We start from the raw sequence: 25,437 nt of genomic DNA, 5'->3' as shown, positions 1-25,437 counted from the left end.
CCCAGCATCATGCAAGCAGATGATCTGCTCTTTCCTGACCCTACAGCCTCTGTGTTCCCCCTTCTTCTGTGGAGCACCCCCCAACCTTGAACAAGAATCCCTCAAGAGGTCCATTTCCATCTCCTATGCGCCAAAGACGTGTTGATCAACCCAACAGTGCAGGAATATATGTGTTAGTTTCTAACTGCTGTTTGTCAGTGATCACCAAGAAAAGATTTGTGCCACTGCCTGTCAGAATTGGCTTGACGGGACACATTTATTATTATTCATTAGTCCCAGTATGGATCTTCGAGGGACCCCACTGCTCACGGCCCAATATAATCAAAAATCAAGTTTTTAATCAAGAAAGGGACTTTTCATTTCCCAGAACCATTCACTTTGTTCAAGAGTCTTTGGTGCTGGACTTTGTCCAAAGCGTTTTGGAAGTCCAGGTATATGAAATACTATGCCATACTGCCTTACAGGATACACTATTCTCTTCTCCCTCCAACACAGTCTCCCTCTCCCTGCCCCCCCCCCAAGGATGTCAACATGCCAAGGCCACTAAGCACTGCAACCACTAAGCACTGCAGCAAACATTTCAGCTGTGGAGGATCTCTCTCTCCCCAAGTTCTCTTCTTCTCCTTCCTCTTTTTTTTTAAACACTTCTGGAAAACTTAGAGAAGATACAGTTGCGTCACAATCTGCCAACATGGTTTGGGGGTGCAGGTTTCAATAAGGGAGAGACTGAACCAGACCAAAGAAAAAACTAGGAACTCTTTCTCTCCGTCTCACAAAATGGGCTGAGCCCAAGAAGGCCACACTCCTTGCAAAAACAAACAAACAAACAAACAAACAAACAAACAAAGGATAGATTATATTGGCAACACAACCATTTATCCTGAGCTTTAGGAACATCAGTCAAAGAAACTGCAGCCACTTAATCTAAAATTAAATGCTTTCCTTTATGCAGAGGTAGCATAGCCAACAGACACCGACTTTATTTTGATAGTTCGAAGACTGATGTTAGGGTTACAGCAGAGAAAAGTAGATTCATGTGGCAATCACCCTGCTTTGGCTCAGGTAGAAGATTACTGGCCTGTACGAATGAGAGCTGTTGGGAAGCGGAGCCAGAGAAACTAGAAGGGAGGGAGAGTCGGAGTCTAGAGAGTTCAGTCAGAGGCAGAGTTTGGAGAAGGAGTTTAGGGGTTTGAGGCAGAGAGAGAAAGTGTTTAAGGAGTGATCATTCAGAGTGTGACCTGTATTAATTAAGATAGACAAGATTAAAGTAAAATACTGAAGCTTTGTGTAACTTTAAGAATGGGCTTAAGAACTATACCTGAAACAACTTGTAATCAATAAACCTGTTTCTGTTTAAAAGTTCAGTACTGAATGAACCTCAATCTTTCATAGGAAATATAGGTTGATAAAGAGATCAACTGGCGGCAGCGTGTTAAAGAGCGTGTTGAGATACTCGTGTGAGCTCTGTGTTTGGTGAAACAAGCAGGGGCCAAGGGCTAAACGTCACAATGCATTTCTGAAAATTAGGCGGTAAGAGGTTTGAAAAGCAGAGAAGACAGAAGAATCAAACATCCACCTCAGAAGAGCCATTCCTTTTTAATGCTTGCATAATTAGAGGCAGCAAAACAGTTGCGATGGGCTCTTTGTGGAACACTGACAGATAAAACGTTGTTTGGAACGAAGGCAAAACACATCTCCAACCTCTTTGCTTTTCTGATTGGAAAAGGTTGTACACACCAGGTTTCATCAAAGGCTGATGTTCTTAAGAGCTGGTGACTATAAAAGCAATTTAAAGTCAGAGAGAGAAGAAAAAGTATCAGGAGAAAATTACGGAATTGGGAGAGACAGAAGCCCTATGCAGCATGAAATCTGAGTCCATGTACACACCATCCAGTCTCTTGCATGTCTCTGTGTTGTCCTACCACAAACTGAATCTTACATAGACTCAGACTTGATATGTGCACATGACTAAATATAAGATACAGACAATAATGGAAGGATAACCAGTGATAGCAGTCTTTTAATAAAAGAATTCTATACGTTGCTACAACTGGCTGGATAGCTCAGTGGTTAAGTGTCTGGCTGTGGAGGCAGAGGCTCAGAGTTTGATTCCCCAATGTTTCTCCTGAGAGAAGAGCCAGCCTATGCAGTCATGAGCAGACCCAGGGTGCACCCAAAAGAAGCAATCCGCTTCTATATATTCTCTTCATAGAAAACCCTGGAAAGGGTCACCTTGAGTCAAAATCAACTTGATGGCACACAATTAATATTACAGTATTATTATATGTTGCTACTCCGTTCAGTGGGAATTACTCTTAGATATGGTTAGGGTGGCAGCTTGAGTCTATCTTATCTATCTTTTGTATTGTTCCAAATTCAAAATAGAATTGAGTTGTATTCATCCTACACTATCCTATGCACTCTCCGCACCTGCCCTTTGGGAGTTCCACCTTCCAGATCACTAAACATGAGGGGAACACACAAGGGGCTGGAGGGAGAAGGAGGGTCTATTCTGCCAGTGGTCTCTGTTCTGCTGGTAGATGGACACTACCAAACATAAACCAAATTATTTGTGACAGTTCCTCCTTCCCGTATTTGGAAATAAAATAGCCTGTTACACTTGAAACCATGGATAGGACCAAATGGATAGCTGGGATTGGAGTGACACACTTAGAGCTGCCTCCCTGCCCAGCCCCCCACCCCCGATCCCCTTTGCATTTACAAGTTTCTGCAGCATTTACATGATGAGTGTGGAAGTCTGAAGAAGAGCCTGCTGAACACATTAAGTTGAATTTGCCTTATCTGGGTTCCTGCTCACAGGAGCAATGTGAACTTGTCTACATAAGTATACTTACAGGCCCATATTCAGACATTTGCATGCACCACGCAAGAGTCAGCGAGGGAGGGGATGAGGAGTCCCTAACAACCATTTCGCACCATCCATGGTTTCAAATATAGCTCCTGAGTTATCCCTGAAATTCCAGAGTAGGGCTATTGCCATGCAAACTCATGCCTGGTTTGACTCATCCACATGGAGGCGCATCCATGGCTGTGGTTGTTGAAAAAGCGGGTAGGTCCCAAGTGGGACCCCTTTGTGGAATGAGAGACAAGTCTGCCTGTTGATATCCCATGTCTTGCATTTCATAATCTGTTAGGTCACCAATGGGTAACTTCGCTGGTTCTAGGGGCCTTTTTGTTTGTTTGTTTGTTTGTTTGTTCTCTCTTGGACTTGGTGGTTTCTCCTCCATTCTTAGAAAAAGCAATTTGGTATGAAAATAGCTGTTTGTCCCCCCTCCCCTTTGGAAGGCCCCTGGATACAGAACTGACCATTTGCAAGCTATTTAGAGGGCCCTGAGATTTTTTTTTCCTTTAAAAAAGAAGGAGTATCAACTCTGGTCTGTAAAATTTTTTATTTTCCTCCTAAAAGATGGCCAGTGTTAGGGGCAGGAATAGCACTCAAATGCACCCAAGACCTCTGAGGGAATGGTCAGCCATTTTTACACCAATTTTTTCCCCCTGAATTGGGGTCAAGGGGTCACAGTGGGTGCAGTTAGCCAACTACTGAAAACAGAGGAAGGGGAAGTCTTCTTGCATGAATGCATTTGTTCACGGGATGTGGCATGTAGCCCCTCTTATGTAAATTTCCCACATGAGTATTTCAAATGTGACACCAAGGCTAGAATGTATATACATTCTCTATCAGATATTAAAATTTCACACAAGGGCACAAGTAGTTGAAGTGCATCACAAACACAAAATTTAATTTCATAATAGAACATCCTGCAGTTTTTTTGTTTTGTTTTTGCTTTTTGTTATGGGATAAATTTCCTTCCCACAAACCTTTGGACCATGGTAAGATGGTGCGTCCCTATAGTGGGAAGCTTGACTCTTATTAATGCTGTTTGTAAATAATGCTGTGAATACATTTCATGATGTTTGTTTTAAGTTCCAGAGGATTTCTTAGTTGGGAAACAATGACGTTACTTCAGTCGTGTTTTAATAAAACTTTGGGAAATAAACCATATAAATAAATACAGTCCATGGAATACCTTCACATTGGGTAGAAATCATGACAAATCCAAGTATTATCACTGATCTTGGAATCAAGTTGCTAACCTTTCCCTGCATTTGAGAAGCAGGTTCCATTCGGGTGCATGTAACAGATGTAAAGCAGAAACCAGGTTGTACTTTAAAATCTCTTGGAACACAATTCCATACAGAGTGTAACAACATTATTTTTACTTAACCTATATTTGCTTCATATGGTGTTAAACTAACAATTTGAGACTTGTTATTTCTCAACTACACTTGAGCCTTGGGAAATGTTCTTTCTCTGCTATCCTGTATCAAAGGAAAGAGAACTATTCCCACTGACATTTGTAGAGATCATTCCAGGTTGCTCCAGCATCAACAGGAGACCTATTTAGGAATGACTAGAGCTTCAAGGCCTGAGGCAAATTCAGTTCTCTCACAAAACTCACATTAGGATGAGAAAGTGGGCTTCACTCAAGCAAGCCTTTTCCCAATAGCACCCCAAGTGTGTGGGTGTATCTCTCTCTCTCTCTCTCTCTCTCTCTGTGTGTGTGTGTGTGCGTGTACATCTTGGAATTATGAGTCCCATTTTGTTTTCCCTTTGCATTTGCTGGTCATGAAAAGGGAAGCCTTGCCTTGCAGGAGGAAACAGCCCAACTCTCCTTGATTACCTACATCAGAGGCTGAGATGCCTTTCTTGCTCAATTAGACTTGCCTATTTTTCCCCAAATATCAGGTCAGTTCTGCCTACCCTTCTCTCTGCTCACGGATTACCACTGTTCCCAAGTCTAGATTTTTCCAAGATGTTCATATTTTATGTCATCAACATACAGAATGAACTGGGTTATTTTTTAAATCTGTTGAATAGACTTTCAATAAGAAGGTAGCTACAAGGGGATCCCGGAACATGACATTACAACAGTAAAAAAAAAAAAAGTTCTCCAATCTAAATAAAAATCAACACAAAAGAGTACTTACTAGTGTCCAAAAGAGGTAAATAGTGAAGAGTGCCACAGTGAGTGCAATGAGGCCGACAGCTTCTAGTCTACTACTAAAGTGCAGGTGGTCCACTGCTCCCCGGAGACACAACCAGCCAGAGATGGTAGCCAATGGAGTTATAAACAAGAAGCACACCATATCCCCAAATAGAGTCCGTTTTTCATGCTGGGGACCTGGGTTTTTTAGCCACTGTAGAAAGAATTAACACACAATTACATCTCAATAAAAGAACTGTTTTCAACGGGGTACTTGGTTTCCAAAAAAGGACGCAACTGAAAACATTTTATTGGCTAGAACTATTAATACTTTAAATGCTCTTGGAATCAAGTTGCTAACTTTTCTCTGCATTTGAAAAGCAAGTTCCATTGGGGTGCATGTAATGCACATACCCCATTGGTGAAAATTTAAAAAAAAACTAAAAACAAAAGAAGAGATGAGCAAAATATAGAGGCTTATCTGAAATGAGATCTGCTAGGACTTCGCTCTGATCTTTCATTTGTAGTTATGATTTAATAACAGATTTCTTCACTGTTGTTTCATATTTGGAATGCAATACTTCCAAAGAAGTGAAAACTTTCTGTAATGTGATTAAATAAAATTATAAGATACAGAAGTACACAAGACAGAAAAAGCACAACATTTTTCTTTCCAAATCTGAATATTTCTATAAATGCTGACTTTCTAGTGAATTATGGAATTAAGTAAATTGATGAAGAACCATAATGGTTTGTAAGGGAGTCGTGATTGTCAGAATTTTCTGGATTGTAAGTCTTGTTTTGTGTTTATAGAACTGCGGGTAAATACAAGCACAGATTGAGAGCAGATACTACAGTCAACTTTATAGTGTGACAAACTCTGGGAGGCAATAGGGGGGCAGAGAAAACCAAGGCTATTGTACTGCTGAACCTCCTATTACTTACAAAAGAGATTGCTAAAATGCATAAGATGTTGGCAGAGCACATGTCAAAAGCTTGAGTTTATAATGCAGAAGAGCTGGAGTGAGTCAAGTAGTACTTCTTTGTGGCACTGGCTCTGCTTTTCTAAAAGCTTCTCAAACTGAGAGAGCAAGAAGTGACTACTAATGCACACAAAATGCTAAAATCAACTCATACTACACTTACTCACTTATCACCAGTCATACATATCACAAGAGACACACTCTAAGAAAAAAACATTGTTTGATTATTGCAAATTTGCTAATGGGTACTCATTTTATATGCCTCCTTTCCTCCTAAATGCTAAAGATGAACATATACGGTTGCCTTCTCCCCACAACAGTGTGCTGGGAAGTAGAATAAACATTACTTACTGGCCCAGTGGACCTGTCATTCCTTGTCACAATGGGAAAGGTGGAGACTTCCAAACATTGGACTTCAACTTCCATCAACCCTAGCCAACACAGTCAGAGATAAGGAAGGCTGGGAGTTCCCATCCAACAATATCAGGAAGGCTGCACTTTGTCCATCCCTAACTGGCTCTCTGAAAAGTTTTGATCACACAGTATTTGACTGGATGCCATATTGCCGCTAGGGGCCAGGGAGGTGAGATGGAGAGATATTTCCTAGTCCTCCTCTTCAGTCCTTTAGAGCCTTTTCTAATACTTAGGGATCAAACAGATATTTGGAGGTGAGGAGTCCTGTCCTGCCTTATAGCAAAAGGTTGGGTAAGGTTGCCATCTATCTCTTCCAGGTTCTGAACTTGCAGTCAAGAGGGCAGCTCAGTATCTCCAAGTAATAATGGTCAAAATGAATGAGAGACTGGAAGGCTGCAATTTAGTTTTCTAACCCAAGGGACTTTTCCTGTGTTAGTGAGATACTAAAGGTGTAATATGAAGCCAATAATACATCTCAGTAGCTTTATTAGACGTTGAAGAGAGGAGATGAAAGGGCACATGTAAGAAGCAGGGAAGAGCAGAAATGTCACAAAGTGTGAAGGAAATAGGAGGAGGTGGAAAACGCATGGTTCAGCTGCTAGGGGTGGTTTTGGTAAGGAATCTATTTTACAGTGGGCTCAATCCAAATCTAATCATGCTTAGAGTAGGCCCCCTGAAATCAATGGAACCTAACCCAGGTTGTCTGGGCTAACAAAATTCCCTTCATTATCAATGCATATATACTGTAAGTATAGCTACATCCAAATCAAACTCAATACACATGAAGCATGTGATGGAACTACTGGTTTTCAAGTGTTTGGGGGTTCAAAGCCCCAGAAGCCCCAGTATGGGCAGTGTTAAGGGGCTGTGAAGGATATTGTTCAAACAATAGAGCCAAACATTCCCCACCCCTGTTCTAAACTCATAATGACAATGTCTTTCTTCCCAAGGTAGGTTATAAAATACATGACCACAACGTCTAACTTACAGTGGGAATCAATTATTATTGAAGATAAGTTTCTGAACATATTGCCTAATTAGAAGAGTAAATGTTAATTACAACCATGCTACCAGGGGTGAAACTTAAAACCACACACCCCAAAGCCTATTTGCAGCCAGCATTTGAATTCACCTCTCAGAAGCAGACCTGGCACAGACATGAATTTCTGGGACTCCCATTTACAGTTTTTCTGCACTATCCACAACATATTGGTGAACAGTCAAAAGAAGTGGATTTGACCCATGAAAGCTTGCAGTTTGTTCAGATTTTAGTGGTCTTATAAAGGTATAGCTTGCTCTTGCATTTGTTAACAAGGAGTTCTCATATCTCATATCCATGTCCCTGTTATCTTCATGGCTCACTATTTCATTGCTCTTCTGTTACATAAATGAGTAGGCTGAACATAAAATCCGTAAGTATCAAGAACTGTTAATATAAAAGCCACCAGTGCAAACTCTACAAAAGTCCTATGACTTTTAAATGCATATTTTAAAAGTGATTTTAGTCTGTTGTATGCATTTTAAGTCAATTAGACTATGTCAATTTAGTCACCTAAGTCAGATGTTTGACCAGTAGCATCTGCAAGGTTGCCAAGAGCTACTTTACAATGACAAGTTGCAGTATTTGAGGGAGGGAGACAATACTGAAACATCCTAGCATCCAACTTGTGAGCTATGATGTTTCAACCATGCAGTTCACAATGTCTCATTGTTTCACCACAAGATCCATTTTGAACATTTTCAAGAATGTCGTCCATCTCGGCATTGAAGAGACCAACTCCATCATATGGGAGGTCTTCAATGCGTGCACACGCATCCTCAGCTAGACCCCTAAGCCAGGAGAAGTGTCAATGTGCTACAGAAGAAGCCATTGATTTAGATGTGGCATCAACAGTGTGTTTAGAAGATAGCATCTGTTGTTTTGCTACCGAGAGACCCTCTTGTTGAAAAGTTTGTGCTAAGACTCTTTTTCTTTGGGGACTGCATCGATAAAGGTAGACATATTGTCCCCAAGAAAACGTTGGTAGGTGCCCATAGCTCCTTGATAGTTGGCAGCTCTCATGGTGAAAGCAGCAGAGGAATATACTGTAGCCATCTGCCCATAGAGTCAATGCACCTGCTGTCTTTATTAGGTGATATTAGCACGTCTGTATCAAGAGTACGATTGCGAAGCTTTGACGAAGATGGAATTGGGAGTCTGTTTCTGTAAAAAGACCGTGCCCGGCTCATGTACTCGATAAACGTTGTCGCTGCGTTTTGACACTGAGTGAGATGATGCTGGTTTGGTCCAAGAATGCCTAGCTGTTCTTAGGAGAAGAGAGCATGGAGATATGGACCAGTGTAGTAGTATCTTTAGAGATGGGATCATAAAGATGATCTGCTGGTTCAGTAGTGGGTCTGTGGATTTGTAGGTCGAGGGATTTGGCCATACGAATCATTAGTTGAGTGTAGGTTTGAAAATCCTCTGCTGGTGACAGAGGGTGTCAGGTCAGAAACCAACAATGTTAAGAGTAATGATGCTGTTTGAGGCTTGGAACTGTGATCAGATGGGTCAGCATCATGCCTCAAGTCGATCAACTGTCAATCGATATTGATGTCGAGCAGCTGGTCCTCAAAGTATTGGTGCCGGCGTTGAGCTGTCGATGTCGAGGGGGCATCCGTGGACAAGGGTCGATATTGAGGATTGTTGATATCTGAAGGGTCGGTATGGAGCTGATGTTGATATGGAGGTTGCTGTCAGTGTTGAGACAGCTGCCGAGGTGGTAAAAGTGTTGATGGACCACACTGTATTATACAGTAGTGGAATAGACAGACGCCGGTGACACCAAGCAGGATGAGTGCTCACTGTCATCCTGATAGGCAGGAAAATAATAACTTGCTGGTACTGCAAATATGCTCAGAGCCAAAGAATATAGATTGGCTTGCTTGGGTTTCTTAGGCGCCGTCAGATAAGAGGTGTCAGGTAGTCCTGGGCGATTATGTTAATAAAATCGCTTTGACACAGAAGGCTCCCTTACAGGAACAATATGCTCCGGCAATGCCGCCAGACCAGGAAAAGCAACTGGTCGATAGTGTTTGGCGGACCTCTCCGTTGGGCACCAATCGGGGAAAACAGCATCCCAATGATGGTGCAGATCATGATCTATTTCCACATGAGAAGGCAAGGGGAAGCTCTTATAGGCTTGGTGCTTTTGTTGATGTGCCAGAGGCCAAGGTGCTAGGCCTACTGGGGCAAAGTAAGGCACAGTCTCTAGTTGCATTTTGGTGCCGTGGATGTCTGGCGAGGCAACTGGTGAAGACTCACTTAGAGAGCCCAAAGATTGTTGCGGGCTATTAGGAGAATTTGTGAGTCGATCAATACACTGTTCCGATTTGGGAGACTGCGATGGTGATGGTTGATGAGGTGGAAGTGCTTCCTCATCTGAAAGAGAACCAATGCAGATGAGATCGCCAGATTCCAGTGGTTGTGGAGTTGGGGAAATGGTTTTGGAAGGCTTCGATTTCGAAGACTTGGCGTTCTTCAGGTGCCAAGGACACATCCACGGATGGTTTTCTCTTAGCAGCCATTTTTGATGTTGAGGGTTTTGATGTTGACTGTTTGGCTGTGTGCGCCCACGTGACCATCAATGTCGAGAGCACAGTAGATTCTCAATGATCGGAATAAGATGGAATAGCCAATGGACATTGTTTTCTCACTTTGGAAACTGCTTTATCCATGGCTTTAGCGTGGAACATGGATTGGCAGGAAGATTGAGCCATGGGCTTAGCAGGTTGGAGAAAATTGCTCCCAAAGCCAAACCTTGAGCCTGGAAAGGCGACTGAGGAGAACTCTGCATTTCAAGTTTGTACAGTGAGGGCGTGAGGAAGTTTGATGAGCCTTACCGAGGCAAAAAACGCATTTAGTGTGGCCGTCTTGTTGTCACAGGCCACACAGTGTTTAAACGGGCCTGAAGAGGCCATGAACTGAGAGCCGGTTTTGAAAAGAAAAAACGGAGGGGGGGCACTTAGGCCCTAAGGCTGGAGCATACTTTGTTTTGATGACAACAACAACAACAACAACAGGTATATAAAGAAGATTATAAATAAAAGTTCAATAACTTTCCTTATTTTGGTTCCAGATTTCTCACAGAAGCAATTATCGGGGCTCTCAATGCAGTGGTTGAAAGAAACTGAAGGGGGAGCCTTGGCGCCAAGGTAGTAACCATTACCCTGGTAGCAATACAGGGTGGTGGTGGTGGTTCTGCACTAATGTATCTTTTTGCTACCACAGAAACTCTGGAATATTCCAACGAGGCTCTGCGTATGCCCGGATTACACAGTGTGATTCACAGAGGCCATGAAGAAGAACCATTTCAAGTTGATATCAGGCCGGGTAGTGGAACAGAGACTGCTTTGGTTGCTTTCCCCAGCAAGCCTCCCTCCTCAAACCCTACAGGCTTCTCCTTAGCCTTCTCAGGGTCACACTGCCATCTTCAGCTTCTTTTCCCACCATGCCGCTTGCCTGATGATAAGATGGCAGACAGCTGCAAGTCAGGGCTCTGCTTTGCAACTGCCCAAGATTTTAAACAAGTATATGTATAAGAAAACGATCAGAGGCAGTGGACTTCAGAGGGTGACCAAGGGCATGTCCATATATGCCCACGCTCATCATGCACTCATTAAATAAAGCTTATCCTACTGTACATGCTTTCTGGGGACAAATTTGTTGACATTTCTAAAATATCCTTAACAAATGCCATGTCTTTCCAGACTTCAGAGAACAAAAACAGTGACTAAATGTTTAAATTTCCTTGCACATCACTTCCTATTTGTCACCTCAAGGTTGGTTAAACATTTTGGCAAGCCAGTTGGGAAGATGACATTTTTAAAAATAGGGAGGAAAGCAGTATATCATATTACATCCAAACAAAACTCTTCTACAGACCTCAGGCATTTTATACAAGGTTGAAGGGTTCTGTGGTGAGGATTTATCTCATTCCGTTAGGAAATACCGCTGAGGATAGCAGCCGGATGAGGGTGTTTGTTGTTGGTAGCAGTCCCTGATTACAACTGGGTTGCTTTGAGACATGATTGATTGCAACCTACACCTTGTTCAATTTCCATGAATCCTTGTAATGAGAAACCGTAAGACAACTGAGAGGAACGAAAAGTGCACAGTGGGAAAAAGGGGGAAGAAATGTTTCTTTTAAAGGTGACTGTCAAAGAGTCGGAGGGAAAGTGTTTGCTCAAAAGGTGATCTGCAGAATGAGATAATGAGTACCTGGACTTGTCACTGATTGCTGTGGGAACACAGCACAGTCTGAGTTCAAGCTGCTGGGAATTTCCCTGCGGACAAACCCCATTCATGGGAGCTTGCTTTTTTATTTGGCCAGACTGCCTTTTAAAACAAGGGGATTGAAAAAACTGGGAGCCTGTTCAGATGGATATATTGATTGCTGTTTTGATTGCTCTTGGTACAGTTTGGTGTGAACCACATCACAGTGTCCAAATACTGTATGTTTCCACTTGGATCTATCTGCCCTGTTGCTTTAAAAGTTGCCCTGCTCCTTTCTGGGGCACAGTGCCAGGGGCTTCTGGTTTTTTTAAGTTTTGGTACAATTCAGCACACTCCTAATTATCCCATTGTGTAGCCTGCGTAGATAGTTCGCTCCTAAATGGAGCTATGGGCAGCATTAATTGAGGAGACAACTCTGTGACATATTAGCTGGGTTGTGACACTAAAAGGGAAGGCGGGGAAAAAAACCCTCCTCTATTTTCATTATCTTCTTTAAAAAAAAAAATCCCCCAAAAATACAAGCAGGAAAAAGGTATGGGTGTAATTCAATTCAACCTTGCATCATCCGGTCAGCAGGGACAATTACCAAAATCAACACTGCTGAACCAGGTGCTTTTTCTCCTGTGCAGACAAGCCCTGAGTTTAAAACACAAGCACAAACAGGGCCCTTAAAGTTGAACAAGTTGCTTTTCCTTTACTTCTGTCAAATGACTTATAGTAATCAATGGATATTTCAAAGTGATTTTCTGTCCCGTCTGCTAATTAGACAACCCTACCTCAAACTAACTCATATATCTACACGCAAAAATGAAACTGTCTACATGTTTTCATTTTTCAAAGGCAACAGAACAATGTCTTTAATACAATGGAGTGGCTCCAAATTCAGTCTTGACCACAGGAGCACCAATTATTTCAAAATGTTTAATCAGGATAGGACTAAATCAGAATCCATCATCAAGAGACCAGTCTCATTCGCTAAATAAGGGTTCAACTAGTTTGCCCCACACTTTTTCCTGCAGTAATAACTGAAAATTTTGAATTATTTCTTAACAACTACATGACATAGGTGAGTAACCCCAATCGTTTTTCATGGTCATTCACTACATTTTGCTCAGCTAAGACAGGCTATGACTTTTTTGTGTGTTGATTCCCTACACATTGCTTTGTTTTGGTTTCTGGCATGTGTAATTGCCTATATCAGTACAGTACCTTTATTATTATTTTTTTAAAGGCTCAGCTGTCAAATACAGCAGTGCCTCAGATCAGCGTAGCTTTTGGCCCTCTCCCTTTGGCCTCCAATGATTGTGGGCTTAAAAAAAGAGGTCTGCTTACAAATGCAGCTAAAGCCAGCAGGTGTCCTTTTTTTGGCGGGTTGGGTGGGTAGTGGTGGTTGAAGGAGAAGAGAAAGGAAAAAGACATATATTGAGAGTTGGAAGCTACATCACCAGAGAAGCTGTGACAACAATGTCTCTGCCTCCCATGAGTGTCTTGATATGAAGAAGGAGGGAGGGAGCAGGGCACCTCTTTTTTGCCATTTCCCAGGTTTGGGGGAAGAAAGAGGAAGCAAAGTAGCAGTTCTGGTTATTAAACGGCTTCAGCAACAAATCAGATCAGACCGTCCATTTTGTTTCAGCTTAAAGAAGCACCACAGTTCCACCCTCCTTTACCTTCCCCCCCACATCCTCCTCCCCATTCCGGGGCACCTAGTTAGGGCGTTGTGGTCTGCCTGTGTGCAAATGCATGGTTCCTCTTCCTCCTCTCATCTTCTGCTTTTTGGGTTGTAACTTAGTCATGGTTAGGTAATTAGCTGGTTAAAGGTACCGGGCAGAGGCATCCAATCAGGACTACCGTTGCCTAACCACCAGGCAGAAGTATTTTGTGTATCTTTTTTAAAAAAAAGACACCAAAATTTCTAACTCCATCACAAGATGGAACTGCACAAATAAGAGCAAGTTTATTTCCAAGTGGCACTGACTCAGGGAACAAAATAATGCAGTGTGGGGTGCAGCCAAGAGAAGGCTAGAACGTTGTATATGGACCAAAGTTATGTTTAGAACCCACCCGAACAATGTCCTCAATCACCCTTCTTCCTTTCATCCACATAAGGCACAGTGGCCAAAAACAGCAGATTAAAGAAAGTAGACCTACATCAGCACCACATCATTGTCTCACAGCCTACTGAGAGAGCATTTTCAGGGCAGAGGTGCAATATAGTACATGGGTAGTCTATACCAAAGAACACATTGCCCTGCCCTGGGAGTTCCGCCAGTCCGTTGATGTTTTCCTTCATTTGTCCTGCCTGCCTTCCGGACTGATGAAGAATTATACATACATTCATATATATCAGATAACCAACCAGCTTCTGTTACTCCATCCTGTCAAGAGCTACAGCGCTCTATGTCATTTCCTCTTGCAATGAATGCACAGTGTTACAGTGACAGAGTGCATCTCCACGACACAGTTTTAGCTGTTTGATTCTGTAACGTAGCAGGCCACTCTGATGTCACCCCCAACTCAGGCCTCTCAGAATGCCCACCACACCACTTCACACTCACTGCCACCAATTGTAATGACTATTTAAGCAGGACAAAGGTTTCCTTCAGAACAAAACAGGTTTATTGAAATAACAAATAAAATCAAGATGTCAATCACTGTATCTTATTTAATCAATCACAGACTTCCCTCACTGACCACTTAGGCACGCAGGCCCCTAAACAAGCTCTTTCTCTCTCACACACTAGATCTGATCTATCACCTCTCTTCACACCCCTTTTTCTTCCAGCTCCTCCCTCCTCAGCCCCACCCTCCGTCACCCCATTGGCTGATGATTCACTGCCCAGCTGTGACGGACAGGTGAGGTCAGGGCTGCCTGTTACAGATTCCATTTTAACTGCCATAGCTTTATTGTGTGGTATCCTGGGATATGTATTTCAGTACGGAATACTCTGCTACAGTTCAGAGGTCAAAAACCTGCTGACAGAGAATTCTAAAGCCCTGTTTATTCATTTGGTAACCTGGAGTCATCAACGTAGTTAAAGGAAAGAAGCTAGTCCTGCCCCCTCCCTTATTTCTTTGCTCATGAGCGCCACAACAAATTTGAAGAGAACATGTTCCTTCCTACATGATAGCTGAGCAAGGAAAATCTGGGTTCTAGCTTGCATTGTCAAGACCTACATGCAAGCAAGACCTTTCTCCTCTTCAGAAACATTGCTGGTCTGGTAAGCAAAGATATGAGAGATTGGGAGTGGAATTAATTTCTCCCATGCAGCTGTGTTGATTATTGTAGATTCCAGAACAGCCAAACAAACATTTTGTGCTCCATCACACTACAAATCGCACGATTCTACAGTAAAGAGACAGGACGGTTAAAGTGGAGTCAAACTGTATAGTATAGATAAATCCTATGTTGTTAGTCATTTTATATGACAAAGATTAAATGGTTGTTATCTTTGTTATCAAGCAGGACCACTTCCACTGGCAAATGTTCAAGGACACGGTTTCTTGAGAAAGTAATCCTTAGATGGGTGTCTGTGTCTTAGCCCAGAATGAGGGAATGGAGTAAATCTGTTCCCATATTTAAATATTGTCACCGCTTGCAACCATTAATTTCAATAAAAGAAAATGAACCAATAATTCCTGACAGGGACATGGATGACAATAAGATTAATATACAGACTTGTGGGCTAATCATAGCCCATTCCATAAATCCTATCAAAAATACAACTCTCTGTCCCTTTCCATAAATTGCTCTTCCTACTTAAGAGACAGAAAGAAAACCACACAAAAATCTTATCTATCTTTGAAATAATAAATGCAGTTTTTGCTTTTCAACGAAGAGCCTGAGGTCTGGCAAACGTGGTTAAATTCTAAATCTAGTTCTCAAGGTTCGGCATTTCAGAAAAGTGCACCATCAACGAGCTTTACAGATGAAAAAGGTCAAGCCAGCAGATCCATTAACGGGACCAGGGAGTACACAATGATCGTGCATAAACTGCTGAATGCGCTATTCGATGCAGACAAATGGTAGATACTAGCAGCCTGTGAAAGACTCCTGTCTGGTGCTCCTAAGTGCCATGAGGAACATGTACGGAAGTGGTCAGGCCTGGAAAGAAAGTAAAAGCTATAGAAAATGTTAGTAAAGAAATCTTGCTAATGAATGGCTGATGACAAGAAACGCAGGCGGGAGACTTATTAACTCTGCCCTGTTTACCCCCCCCATCACAAGGTTTGGAGTCCTTCTCACTTTCCTCATCACATAATCTTACACAGATTCATGTCTCTGTGTTAGCAATTTCAAGGGAAAGATTTGTTTTCCCTAAGGCACATGTCCCCACTTTATACAGTTTTCAAATAGACTGAAACAAACAAACAAAATCTAACACCAACAACAGAGCAACAACCAAGGTGAGGGATGAAGTGGTTTTTCCATCCTGCAGCAAGCGGGGCACCACTGTATTAATGATGACATCACATAAAGCCCTAAATGGTTTAGGACCTCAATATCTGGTGGAACGCCTCCTCCCACCTAGATCTACCCAAATACAGTGGTGCCCCGCATAGCGACGTTAATCCGTTCCAGGAAAAACATTGCTATGTGGATTCGTCGCTATGCGGGGCAGAAAACCCCATAAGAACGCATTAAAACACGTTTAATGCGTTCTTATGGGGGATAAACTCACCGTTATGTGAAGATCCCTCATGCGGCCGCCATTTTCGCACCCTCGGTAAGGGGCAGGGTGTGAAAACAGAGCAGGCGGCCATTTTCTTTACCCGGCGGCCATTTTGGAACCGCCGATCAGCTGTTTTTTAAAAATCGCTATGCGAAACGCTTACCGATCGTCGCAAAGCGATTTTTGTCCATTGGAAACATTGGTATGCGATCGCATCGCTATGCGGATTCATTGTTAAACAGTGCGCTCGTTATGCGAGGCACCACTGCAACTTGCTTTAGTCAAGATGGGCGGCAGAGGAGCCAAACGCCAAAGGAGGCCCGAAGAGAAAGAACAAGAAAGTGGGCCTTCTTGGCAGTGGCCCCTCACTTCTGGAACAATCTGCCCCCCAAAATTTGTCTGGCTCCCTCGCTGGGTGTTTTAATAGCCAACTCAAGACCTGGCTCTTTAGGCAGGCCTTCCCTCATGTCAATACCTAATTTATTTGCTATCTTCAATTGTATTAATGTTGTTGTTTTATTTTATTTTATTATTCTTGAGTGTTGTTAGCTGCCCAGAGTAGACTTCAGTCTAGATGGGTGGGATATAAACAAACAAGCAAACAAACAAATGTCATTCATGCCCACAACAAGCAATCATTAAAATAATACATGCCATCAAGTCAATCCTGACTTAGGGTAATTCTTTCCTGGGTCTTCTAGGTAGAGAGTTCTCAGAAGCGGTTTACCTTTCTTCTCCTTCTGGGAGTGTCCTGGGACTGTGCAGCTTGCCCAAGGCAACACAGGCTGGCTTTTCTTGGAGGCACAGTGGAGAACGAAATTTTCAACCTTTGGCTCCTCATTGAGTTATTTAGCCAACAAATAATAATTAAATCATTGGAATTAAAAAGTTTTACACATGCAGGGCGGCTGTATGTTTTAACATACATATCCTATCTGCACCACCTGCCATTGCCAATGGCAAGCAACCATGTAAATTGTAGTCTAAAGCACCTGGAAAACTAATTGATGTATGTTTAAAGAGTTTTTAATTCCTTTTGCTATGCAGTAGAAGTACCGAGACTCACAGAGAAGAGCTTCAGTTTCCTCAGATCGTCCACCCCTTTCTCATTAACTGGCACTTACAGTCTCAATCACTTATTCTGAGACATTTGTAGGAGAAACAGTAAAAAACATTTCATTACTAATGGTTCTGAACAGATCGACAGCAAACAAAACAAACTGACTTCTTCAACAGACTAAAAAGAAGGGAAGAAACTCTCAGCAGAGAGGCAGGGCTCTCTTTGAATTCAGAGGCAGGAGGAAATGATATAGAATGTATAGACTGACAGTCATCCCAAACCAGAAATGTCCCTCCCTGCCAAACAAACTGCAGGCAGCATGTGAGGTTGTAAAATCTTCAACAGTAGGGTGTCTTAAAACTTTAATTCCCTTGATTTAACCAGAGCATTTTAGATATGGATTTTGGAATATATACAATACTCAGTGATTTAATTTTGCAGCTGGCTAATCTAACCGTACTTAAGCATACCTTCGTTTTGGTGGCCAACAAGCTGAAGAAAAGAAATATGAGTTGTATGTATGTCATAACGGATTCAAAACACATAGCTGTCTAAAGTCTGAATAAACCATTGCCTCCACCAGTAGCTGCACCACCACCCCATTTATATTTCTTCAAGTATTTGAGTGCATACTCTTGAACTTTTTTCTTTCACACATACGCACAAACACAGACAATACAATTCCTTTCTCTTCAGTTATTTTCATTTTGCACAGCCAACAGGAATGAGCACAGAGCACCTTTAAAAGGAAAGGCCACTATTTTTATACAGCCTTTCCTCAGAGCAGAAGCAAATGTCAAGCAATCATTTGCCTTAGGTGGATTAAATGGAACTCTTGACCTTCTTCAGATGAGCAATTAGCATACAGTCAAACTATTTCACGCGACTCTGCACATATTCAAGTTAGCCCAAAGATCTAAATGCAATTTCCAGCACTCAATCATTTTATTCCTGGGGGTGGGGGAGGAGATCTTAAATTTATAAGTTATTATTAAATAGAAATGAATATGATCTACAATTACAGCCAGAGCCATGCAAACTCAGAAATAAGTCTCATTTAATTAAACTTTGTTCTAGCCACATGTTTGGTTGTTTGCTTATTTATTTATTATAATAATAACTGTGTGTCATCAAGTCAATGCTGACTTATGTCGAACCTTTTCAGAGTTTTCCAGATGGACAATACTCAAATGTGGTTTACCATTCCCTTCTTCTGGTAGCAACCTGAAACTGTGTAGTTTGTCCATAGCTACACAGGTTGGCTCTACTCATAGGAGGCACCGTGGGGAATTGAACTCCCAACCTCTGGATCTGCAGTCAGATACCTAAACCACTGAGCTATCTGTAATTTAATAGATAAATACATAAATAACATTCATGCCCTTCTCCATATATTGTACATTCTCAGCATGGAATACAATAAGAGTAACATCAACCATTTTAGCAGTTTAAAATAATAAGATTATTTAAAAGAATTTATAACACGTAAAACATTTAGATAATTTAAGCCAATTACAATTATTAAAATGGTGCCCGTCACAAAGCCTCTGCAACTGCTCAAGCCAAGATCCTTTAACCTCAAAGGCTCTGGTGAGTAAGCACAAACAGATATTATGCCTCTGTCTGTTGAGCTACACAACCTGATATTAAGATTGTTATTCATAAGTATGCACCACTGAGTTCAAACCCACCTGCTTTTCAGCAGAGATGGGAAATATTTGTTTTAGAACCACAGCTCTCAGAATTCAACAGGCAGCATGGATAATATGGATCATTGTAGCACAAAAACTACATATCCCATCTCTGCTTTCCAAATAACTATCTAGAGGATTTTGACACTGGCACTATCTTGTCTACACCTGGGCACTAAATGCCATGGAACTCCATGGAATTTATTGTGTTGGAAGATGGGTTTTTTTTTCTTAACATATATTCTGTGGTCTTGTAAAGCAGTTGTTATTGCTGACTCTCATTGTCCTATGCCCTACGGAGCCTCTCCCCTTGTTCACTGGCATTTACAGATCTGGCTTTACATACTACTGCTAATATTAAGCATAGTGCAAGGCAAGGGTGGGTAGATGCCCGGCTTCCAGGATGATGTGGACATCCTCCCTCCCTTTTAAACTACAGCTCACAACTCAGAAGACACACTTCTTAAAGAAAGTGGAGACTCTGAATCAGTTTTGAGCACTAGAAATAAATGGCACTTGTACACAAATATATTCATATTTCCCCTGCTAAACAACTGGGAATAAGAAATCCTTGTTTATCTATTGCACAATCTCTGACAGGCATAGCAGGAGATATAGATCTGCTTTCTGCCTGCACCTGGTCTAAGCAGGTTCAGACTGGAAGCCATAGCTAGACCACGTTAGAGAGTCAGCTGTAAAAAAAGATATGGGACAAGTAAAGAATCCTTAAGCGGTTTTCAGTGGCCAAGTCATTCTATTAGACATAAAGGAGAGGTTATTAAGCACAAAGAGCAAGCAGAATCAACAACAACAATAGCAGTCTATGTTGCTATTGTTTAAGAAGGTCACAGCATACATGTTAAGAAAAACACACAGCCCCTAAATTGACAGTCAGGCTTTATGTTAAATTGGTTTGCTTTGTCATAGGCAAAATGATATTAAAGAAAGAGGCTGCTTTTGTGACTGCAAAACAAGATTCCAGCTTGTGGGAGCAGCTGCCGGGAAATATGGAACACAAAAGGGTAGGATTTAAGAGATCTACAAACTTAAAATTACACTAATTGGAAATACCTTCTCCCCACCCCCAGTATTAATTCAGGAGTTGAACATTGTCAAGCTTTTTCTAAGAGGGTAAAAAGATCAGTAGACATGTATAATGGGAACACATAATGGGTTATGAGGAAACAGTGAGCTATGTCTCAAGCCTGACAGATGGCTACAAAGATCATGGCTGATAGGGTTAGTAGATAAGAAGTTTTTAGGGTACAAGGACATCTATGTTATAGTTTACTAAACAACAAATACAGTTTAAGCATACCTAAGTTCCGATTCAACTAATATGGGGGATACCAACATCCTCCCACCCAATCCTTAAGATCCAATATAAACCTTTTGTTGGTTTCAGAAATGATGTTCAAGAGAGTGGATTGGTTTGTTTTAGCTTGAAAAGCACAGCTAGCATGGCTGTTTTCAAAGAGGTTTTAGCCATGACAGTTCCACAGCTTTGCAAATATAATCCATTCACAGCTGAATCTTAAAACATGTGACAGATCCACCTGCAACACTAATATTTCTGTCTGTTGATATAAATATTATGATTACATTGTGCAATAATTTCCTGCTGACTATTGAGATCTCTGTTGTAGCCATTTGCCATGGAAGTTCATCATACGTTTTTAAGGCTCTGAAATGAATTGGGAAGAATGACAAGCAGCATAATATACTTACATGCTGCCACAACCCACTAGGCAGAAGAATGTCTGCTGAGACAAAATTCACGACTATCAGTAAAAATCATGAGGCAGACAGCCCAAACGTCACTCCTCTCAGGGTGAAAGAGGAGAGTGCAAAAAACGGTCTGAAGCTCAACATCAAAAAAACTAAGATCATGGCCACTGGTCCCATCACCTCCTGGGAAACAGAAGGGGAAGATATGAAGGCAGTGATAGAGCAGCCATGAAATTAAAAGACGCCTGCTTCTTGGGAGGAAAGCGATGACAAACCTTGACAGCATCTTAAAAAGCAGAGACATCACCTTGCCAACAAAAGTCCGCATAGTCAAAGCTATGGTTTTCCAGTAGCGATGTATGGAAGTGAGAGCTGGACCATAAAGAAGGCTGAGTGCTGAAGAATTGATGCTTTTGAATTGTGGTGCTGGAGGCGACTCTTGAGAGTCCCCTGGACTGCAAGGAGAACAAACCTATCCATTTTGAAGGAAATCAACTCTGAGTGCTCCCTGGAAGGAAAGATCCTGAAGCTGAGGCTCCAATACTTTGGCCATCTCATGAGAAGACTCCTTGGAAAAGACCTTGATGTTAGGAAAGTGTGAAGGCAAGAGGAGAAGGGGACGACAGAGGATGAGATGATTGGACAGTGGAGTCGGACATGACTAAACAACTAAACAACAATGCGGGAACCTATGACAGGACAGGAGGGCAGGAGTCAAGAAAATTGGGAGTGCCAGAGAGGCAGTTAGAGAGAACCAGAGAGAGAATCAGGAAAAAGATGGTGAAGCATTTAGACAGTTAGAGAGAAGACTGTGAAGTGTTTAGACTAGATATTGGACAGTTGGTTAGTTAGAGAATATTAAAGAGTTAAAGAGGAATTAGAAGTACATGGACAGTGTGAAGGATCAGAGGACAAGAGTGCGCCGTCTCCTCCTGAAAACAAGGACGCTAAAGGGGAAAGAGATGAGTGGGAAATGGCAAATGAGAAAGGAGACCAGGAAAGGGTTAAAACAGTGTGCCTATAAGAAGAGGGGAAGGAGAAAGAGGAGGAGCAATGGATAGATGTATGGGAGGAGGACATAAAAACTGGAACAGGAGCACTGGATTTTCGAATTGAGACAGGGAAAAGGGAGAAAGAGGAGAAGCAGGAAGATGTCGGTAACCTGCTGAAAGACTTCCCCAACTTGAAAGTTGGCAGCTTATTACCAGAATCTGTGCTGGGCAAAGAAGGAATTGCTATAAAGAAGACCACAGAATGGATGGTAGTAGTGTACCCGAGGGGACACGGTCCCTGCAAGAAGGTGGTACGACCAGACTCCACCTTCAACAAGCCACCCTCAGGGGGGGATTGGGCCCACCATCCGTGCTGTGGCACTATATGTGCGGTAAGGAGTGTGCCACTGAGAAGGCCCAACAACAAGGAGAGGTTTCGGTTGGCACCCCAGTTTAGAGGAGAGACCACGGTTATGACAGATATGATAGAATAGATGGACAGTTAAATTGTTGGGACTCGTTTGTTCCTACAGAAGTTAATATTGATACACTGTTGTTAAATTTGAATAAAAGTTGTCATGGTTTGAGCAACTCGACTCCGCCTGTTTCCGCACCAAATTCGGGGTCGCCTAAAACTCCTAACAAACCTTTCGACAGTCAGAAAATACTGATATCTTGATTAAAGTAAAGGAGTACAAGCAAGCTTATAAATAATCAAATCCACGTTTAATGAATGAATGACAATAGAACAGCCATGATTTTCCTTCTGTGATTCACTTATTTATCCTTAAGTAAACCTGGTTTTGTCTGGCAGCAAGAGTGTGAGACTCATAATTAATATAGTGAGGATAATATCCTCTGGTGGCAGCGAATAAAAGGGTAAAGAACAAGTCATGTCCGAAGGTGAACTTGTGTGAGAGGCAAAACACACAGGGGTCACTGGGAGGGGGTGCACGACAGTTGCCCTCTTCCATCAATTTTGCCTCTGTGCTTGTCCAAAATCACATCTAATTAGGTGCATGCTGAATAATCATGCCACAGGTGACTACTGAAAATAAAGTACCTCTACATCAGCAAGGTATATTTATGAATAAAAGAAAACAACTATGTTTCCAAGGTGTAATAGTTCAAATCCTGCTCGTTGGCATGAGAAAAGTTGCCAACTTTCAGTCTGATCCCACCCAGCAAATAAAGAGCCCCTGACATGATTCTTGGGGACATGAACTGGTTTGGTCAAAGAATTGCAGCACAGACTTTTTATTTGGCAGTCACAAATTTTCCTATGCTAAGCAACAGGATTTTCAGCCACTGTGTGCCTGTCTGTGAAAACGAGTGACATGTCAGAGACATGTCATTGCAATAGTTTCCATGCTGAAGAGTCAAGCTGTTATTCAATCTAAACACTGGATTGTCTCTTCCTCAGGGAAATCATCTGACCCAAATAAATCTCCATCCGCGGGAAAGGACTTTCCACTCCCACGCATGTCTCCCTTGTTTGGATCCTTGCCAACATGAACTCCAAGATCGGGTCATTTTATAACCTGTTTGGAAAGATAATAAACAATGATGAACATCATCAAACTCCATATTGCATTACAGTGGTGCCTCGCTTGACAATGTTAATTCGTTCCAGCGAAATCGCTGTAGAGTGAAAACATCATAAAGCGAAATAAAAAATCCCATTGAAACCCGTTCAATGCATTCCAATGGGCTGAAAACTCACCATCCAGCGAAGATCCTCATGGGGCAGCCATTTTTGGGTGCCTGTATACCGAAAAATGGCTCTTAAAAACAGTGGGGAGCCACTTTGTACACCCAGTGGCCATTTTGAAACCCAACAATCAGCTGTTTTTAGATCGTCGTAATGCGAAAATCAGTTCCCAAGGCAGGGAACCAATCATCGTGAAGTGGATTTTTCCCATTTAAACCATCATTTTGTGATTGCTTTTGCAATCACAAAAACCTAATTGTCAAGCGATTTCCTTGCTAAGCGAGGCAAGCATTAAAATCCATATTTTTCAAATGGATTTTAATAGAAAAAAAGTAATTGGGAATATAAAGATAAAAGAAGTAAATATATTTAAAGAATCAACCAACTGGGCTTGAAGAAAACAAAACAACTTTTGGCATATGCAGCAACTGCAAAATGTTTTTGTGTTCTCTCTCTCTTTCTTTAAAAACCTAGTCCTCACATTTGTAGAGGGAAAAAAACTAGAAGCACACGAGCACTGTCTCCTGAAGGATCCAAAGCTAAGGAGTTATTTGACAGGAGGACTTTGATATCTGTGCAAACCATGTCCCTCCAGGGTTGCCCTCTGGTCCTCACATTTTACTTCTGAGGCCCTGCTCACTGCCTTTCCCTGCCCCTCTCCTTGTACTACACACAAAGCTAAAATCCAGACAGAGATAATAATGTAAAATGTAATGCTGCAACAAGAGCAGTGACAGTAGCTCTTAAGAAGCTGTCTGCCTCTGTTGTAGACAGAGGTCATTCACAGGAGGCGTAATAACTATAGTCTCTTGGAGAAAACATGCACAATACTGGATACATGCCATCTATACACTGACATAACACAATAAGTTTCAAGAAAATACTGTATTAAAAAAGAGCTTAGAAACATTTTAATTATCTCTAATTGGAAACAGTTTTCATCTGTATGAACATATTCTAAACAAAGAAGATCTGAAAGCTATCCTAAGCAGTTTTTCCATTACTTGCTTTCAGACTGTTTACTTTTGGGTAACATTTTTAGTAAGCAATATGCTTCACACACATTAGAGAGCATATGTCTTGGGCTGCTCCTTTGTGCACAAAGAAAAATCACATGTTAGGAAGAGGACAATTCAAAGTCTCTCTTAAGAGACTCATATTTATCCAGTCTTAGAGACAAGTTACATAGTAGAGCTTAAAAATAATAAATTCATATTAACATTTTAATGTTAAATGTGTTTCTGTTCAAATATGGCAAAATGGACAACTAAGTGTCTTGAAGGTAGCATCTCTAAAGCAAGGTTAATTAGATTGTTAATTGTTGTCACCAACTGGGTATTATTGTTAAACAGTCATGCATTATTCATGTTGTAGGCTAATGTTGAGAGGCGGAGCCGAGAGAGAGATAACAAGGCGGAGCCTAAGAGTGAAGAGTCAGTCAGAGTCATAGAGTGAGATGAGAGTGGAGTGAGAGACAGAGTGATATTTGGGAGATCTGAGGTGTGATTAGTCAGAAGAGTGTATAATAACTGTAATATCAAATAGAAGATTGTTATTGATGATTGATAAACCTGAAGAAGATACGTATGAATTATCAAAACATCTGTAATCAACAAACCTGTTTTATTTCAAAGACAGTTATGAATAGTCCTTCATCTTTCTTTAGAAAATATGTTGATTTAGTGATCAACTGGTGGCAGCGTGTGAAGAGGAGTTTGGTTTGCCTTCAGGTGCTCAGTAGTTGGAAGATAACCAAGAGTAACTAGGGGCAAACGCCACACCAACTCTGGAGAAAGAGGCATCTCTACACCTCCAAATAGACAAGATCCACTAAATTTTAGATCACATTCAAATGCGATTCTTTGTCAGGAGAAGGAAAGGTCAGTCCAGGGGGCAATTTTTTATTC

The 25,437-nt window shown here is 41.6% G+C and overlaps 1 protein-coding gene across 4 annotated transcripts in view; it reads right to left on the bottom strand.

The window, feature by feature from the left end:
* Window positions 1–25,437, bottom strand: part of MARCHF3 (membrane associated ring-CH-type finger 3) — a 180,933-nt gene that overhangs the window by 26,739 nt on the left and 128,757 nt on the right. For all 4 annotated transcript variants that reach the window (XM_078386218.1, XM_072992399.2, XM_020790680.3 and 1 more), the window contains one exon: window positions 5,011–5,220. In XM_078386218.1, the coding sequence (XP_078242344.1) occupies window positions 5,011–5,220 (210 nt within the window). The remainder of the gene's footprint in view (window positions 1–5,010; window positions 5,221–25,437) is intronic.

The sequence above is a fragment of the Pogona vitticeps genome, chromosome 2 (assembly GCF_051106095.1).
Source record: "Pogona vitticeps strain Pit_001003342236 chromosome 2, PviZW2.1, whole genome shotgun sequence".
Lineage (NCBI taxonomy): Eukaryota > Metazoa > Chordata > Lepidosauria > Squamata > Agamidae > Pogona > Pogona vitticeps.
This window is presented reverse-complemented; position numbering and strand designations above follow the sequence as displayed.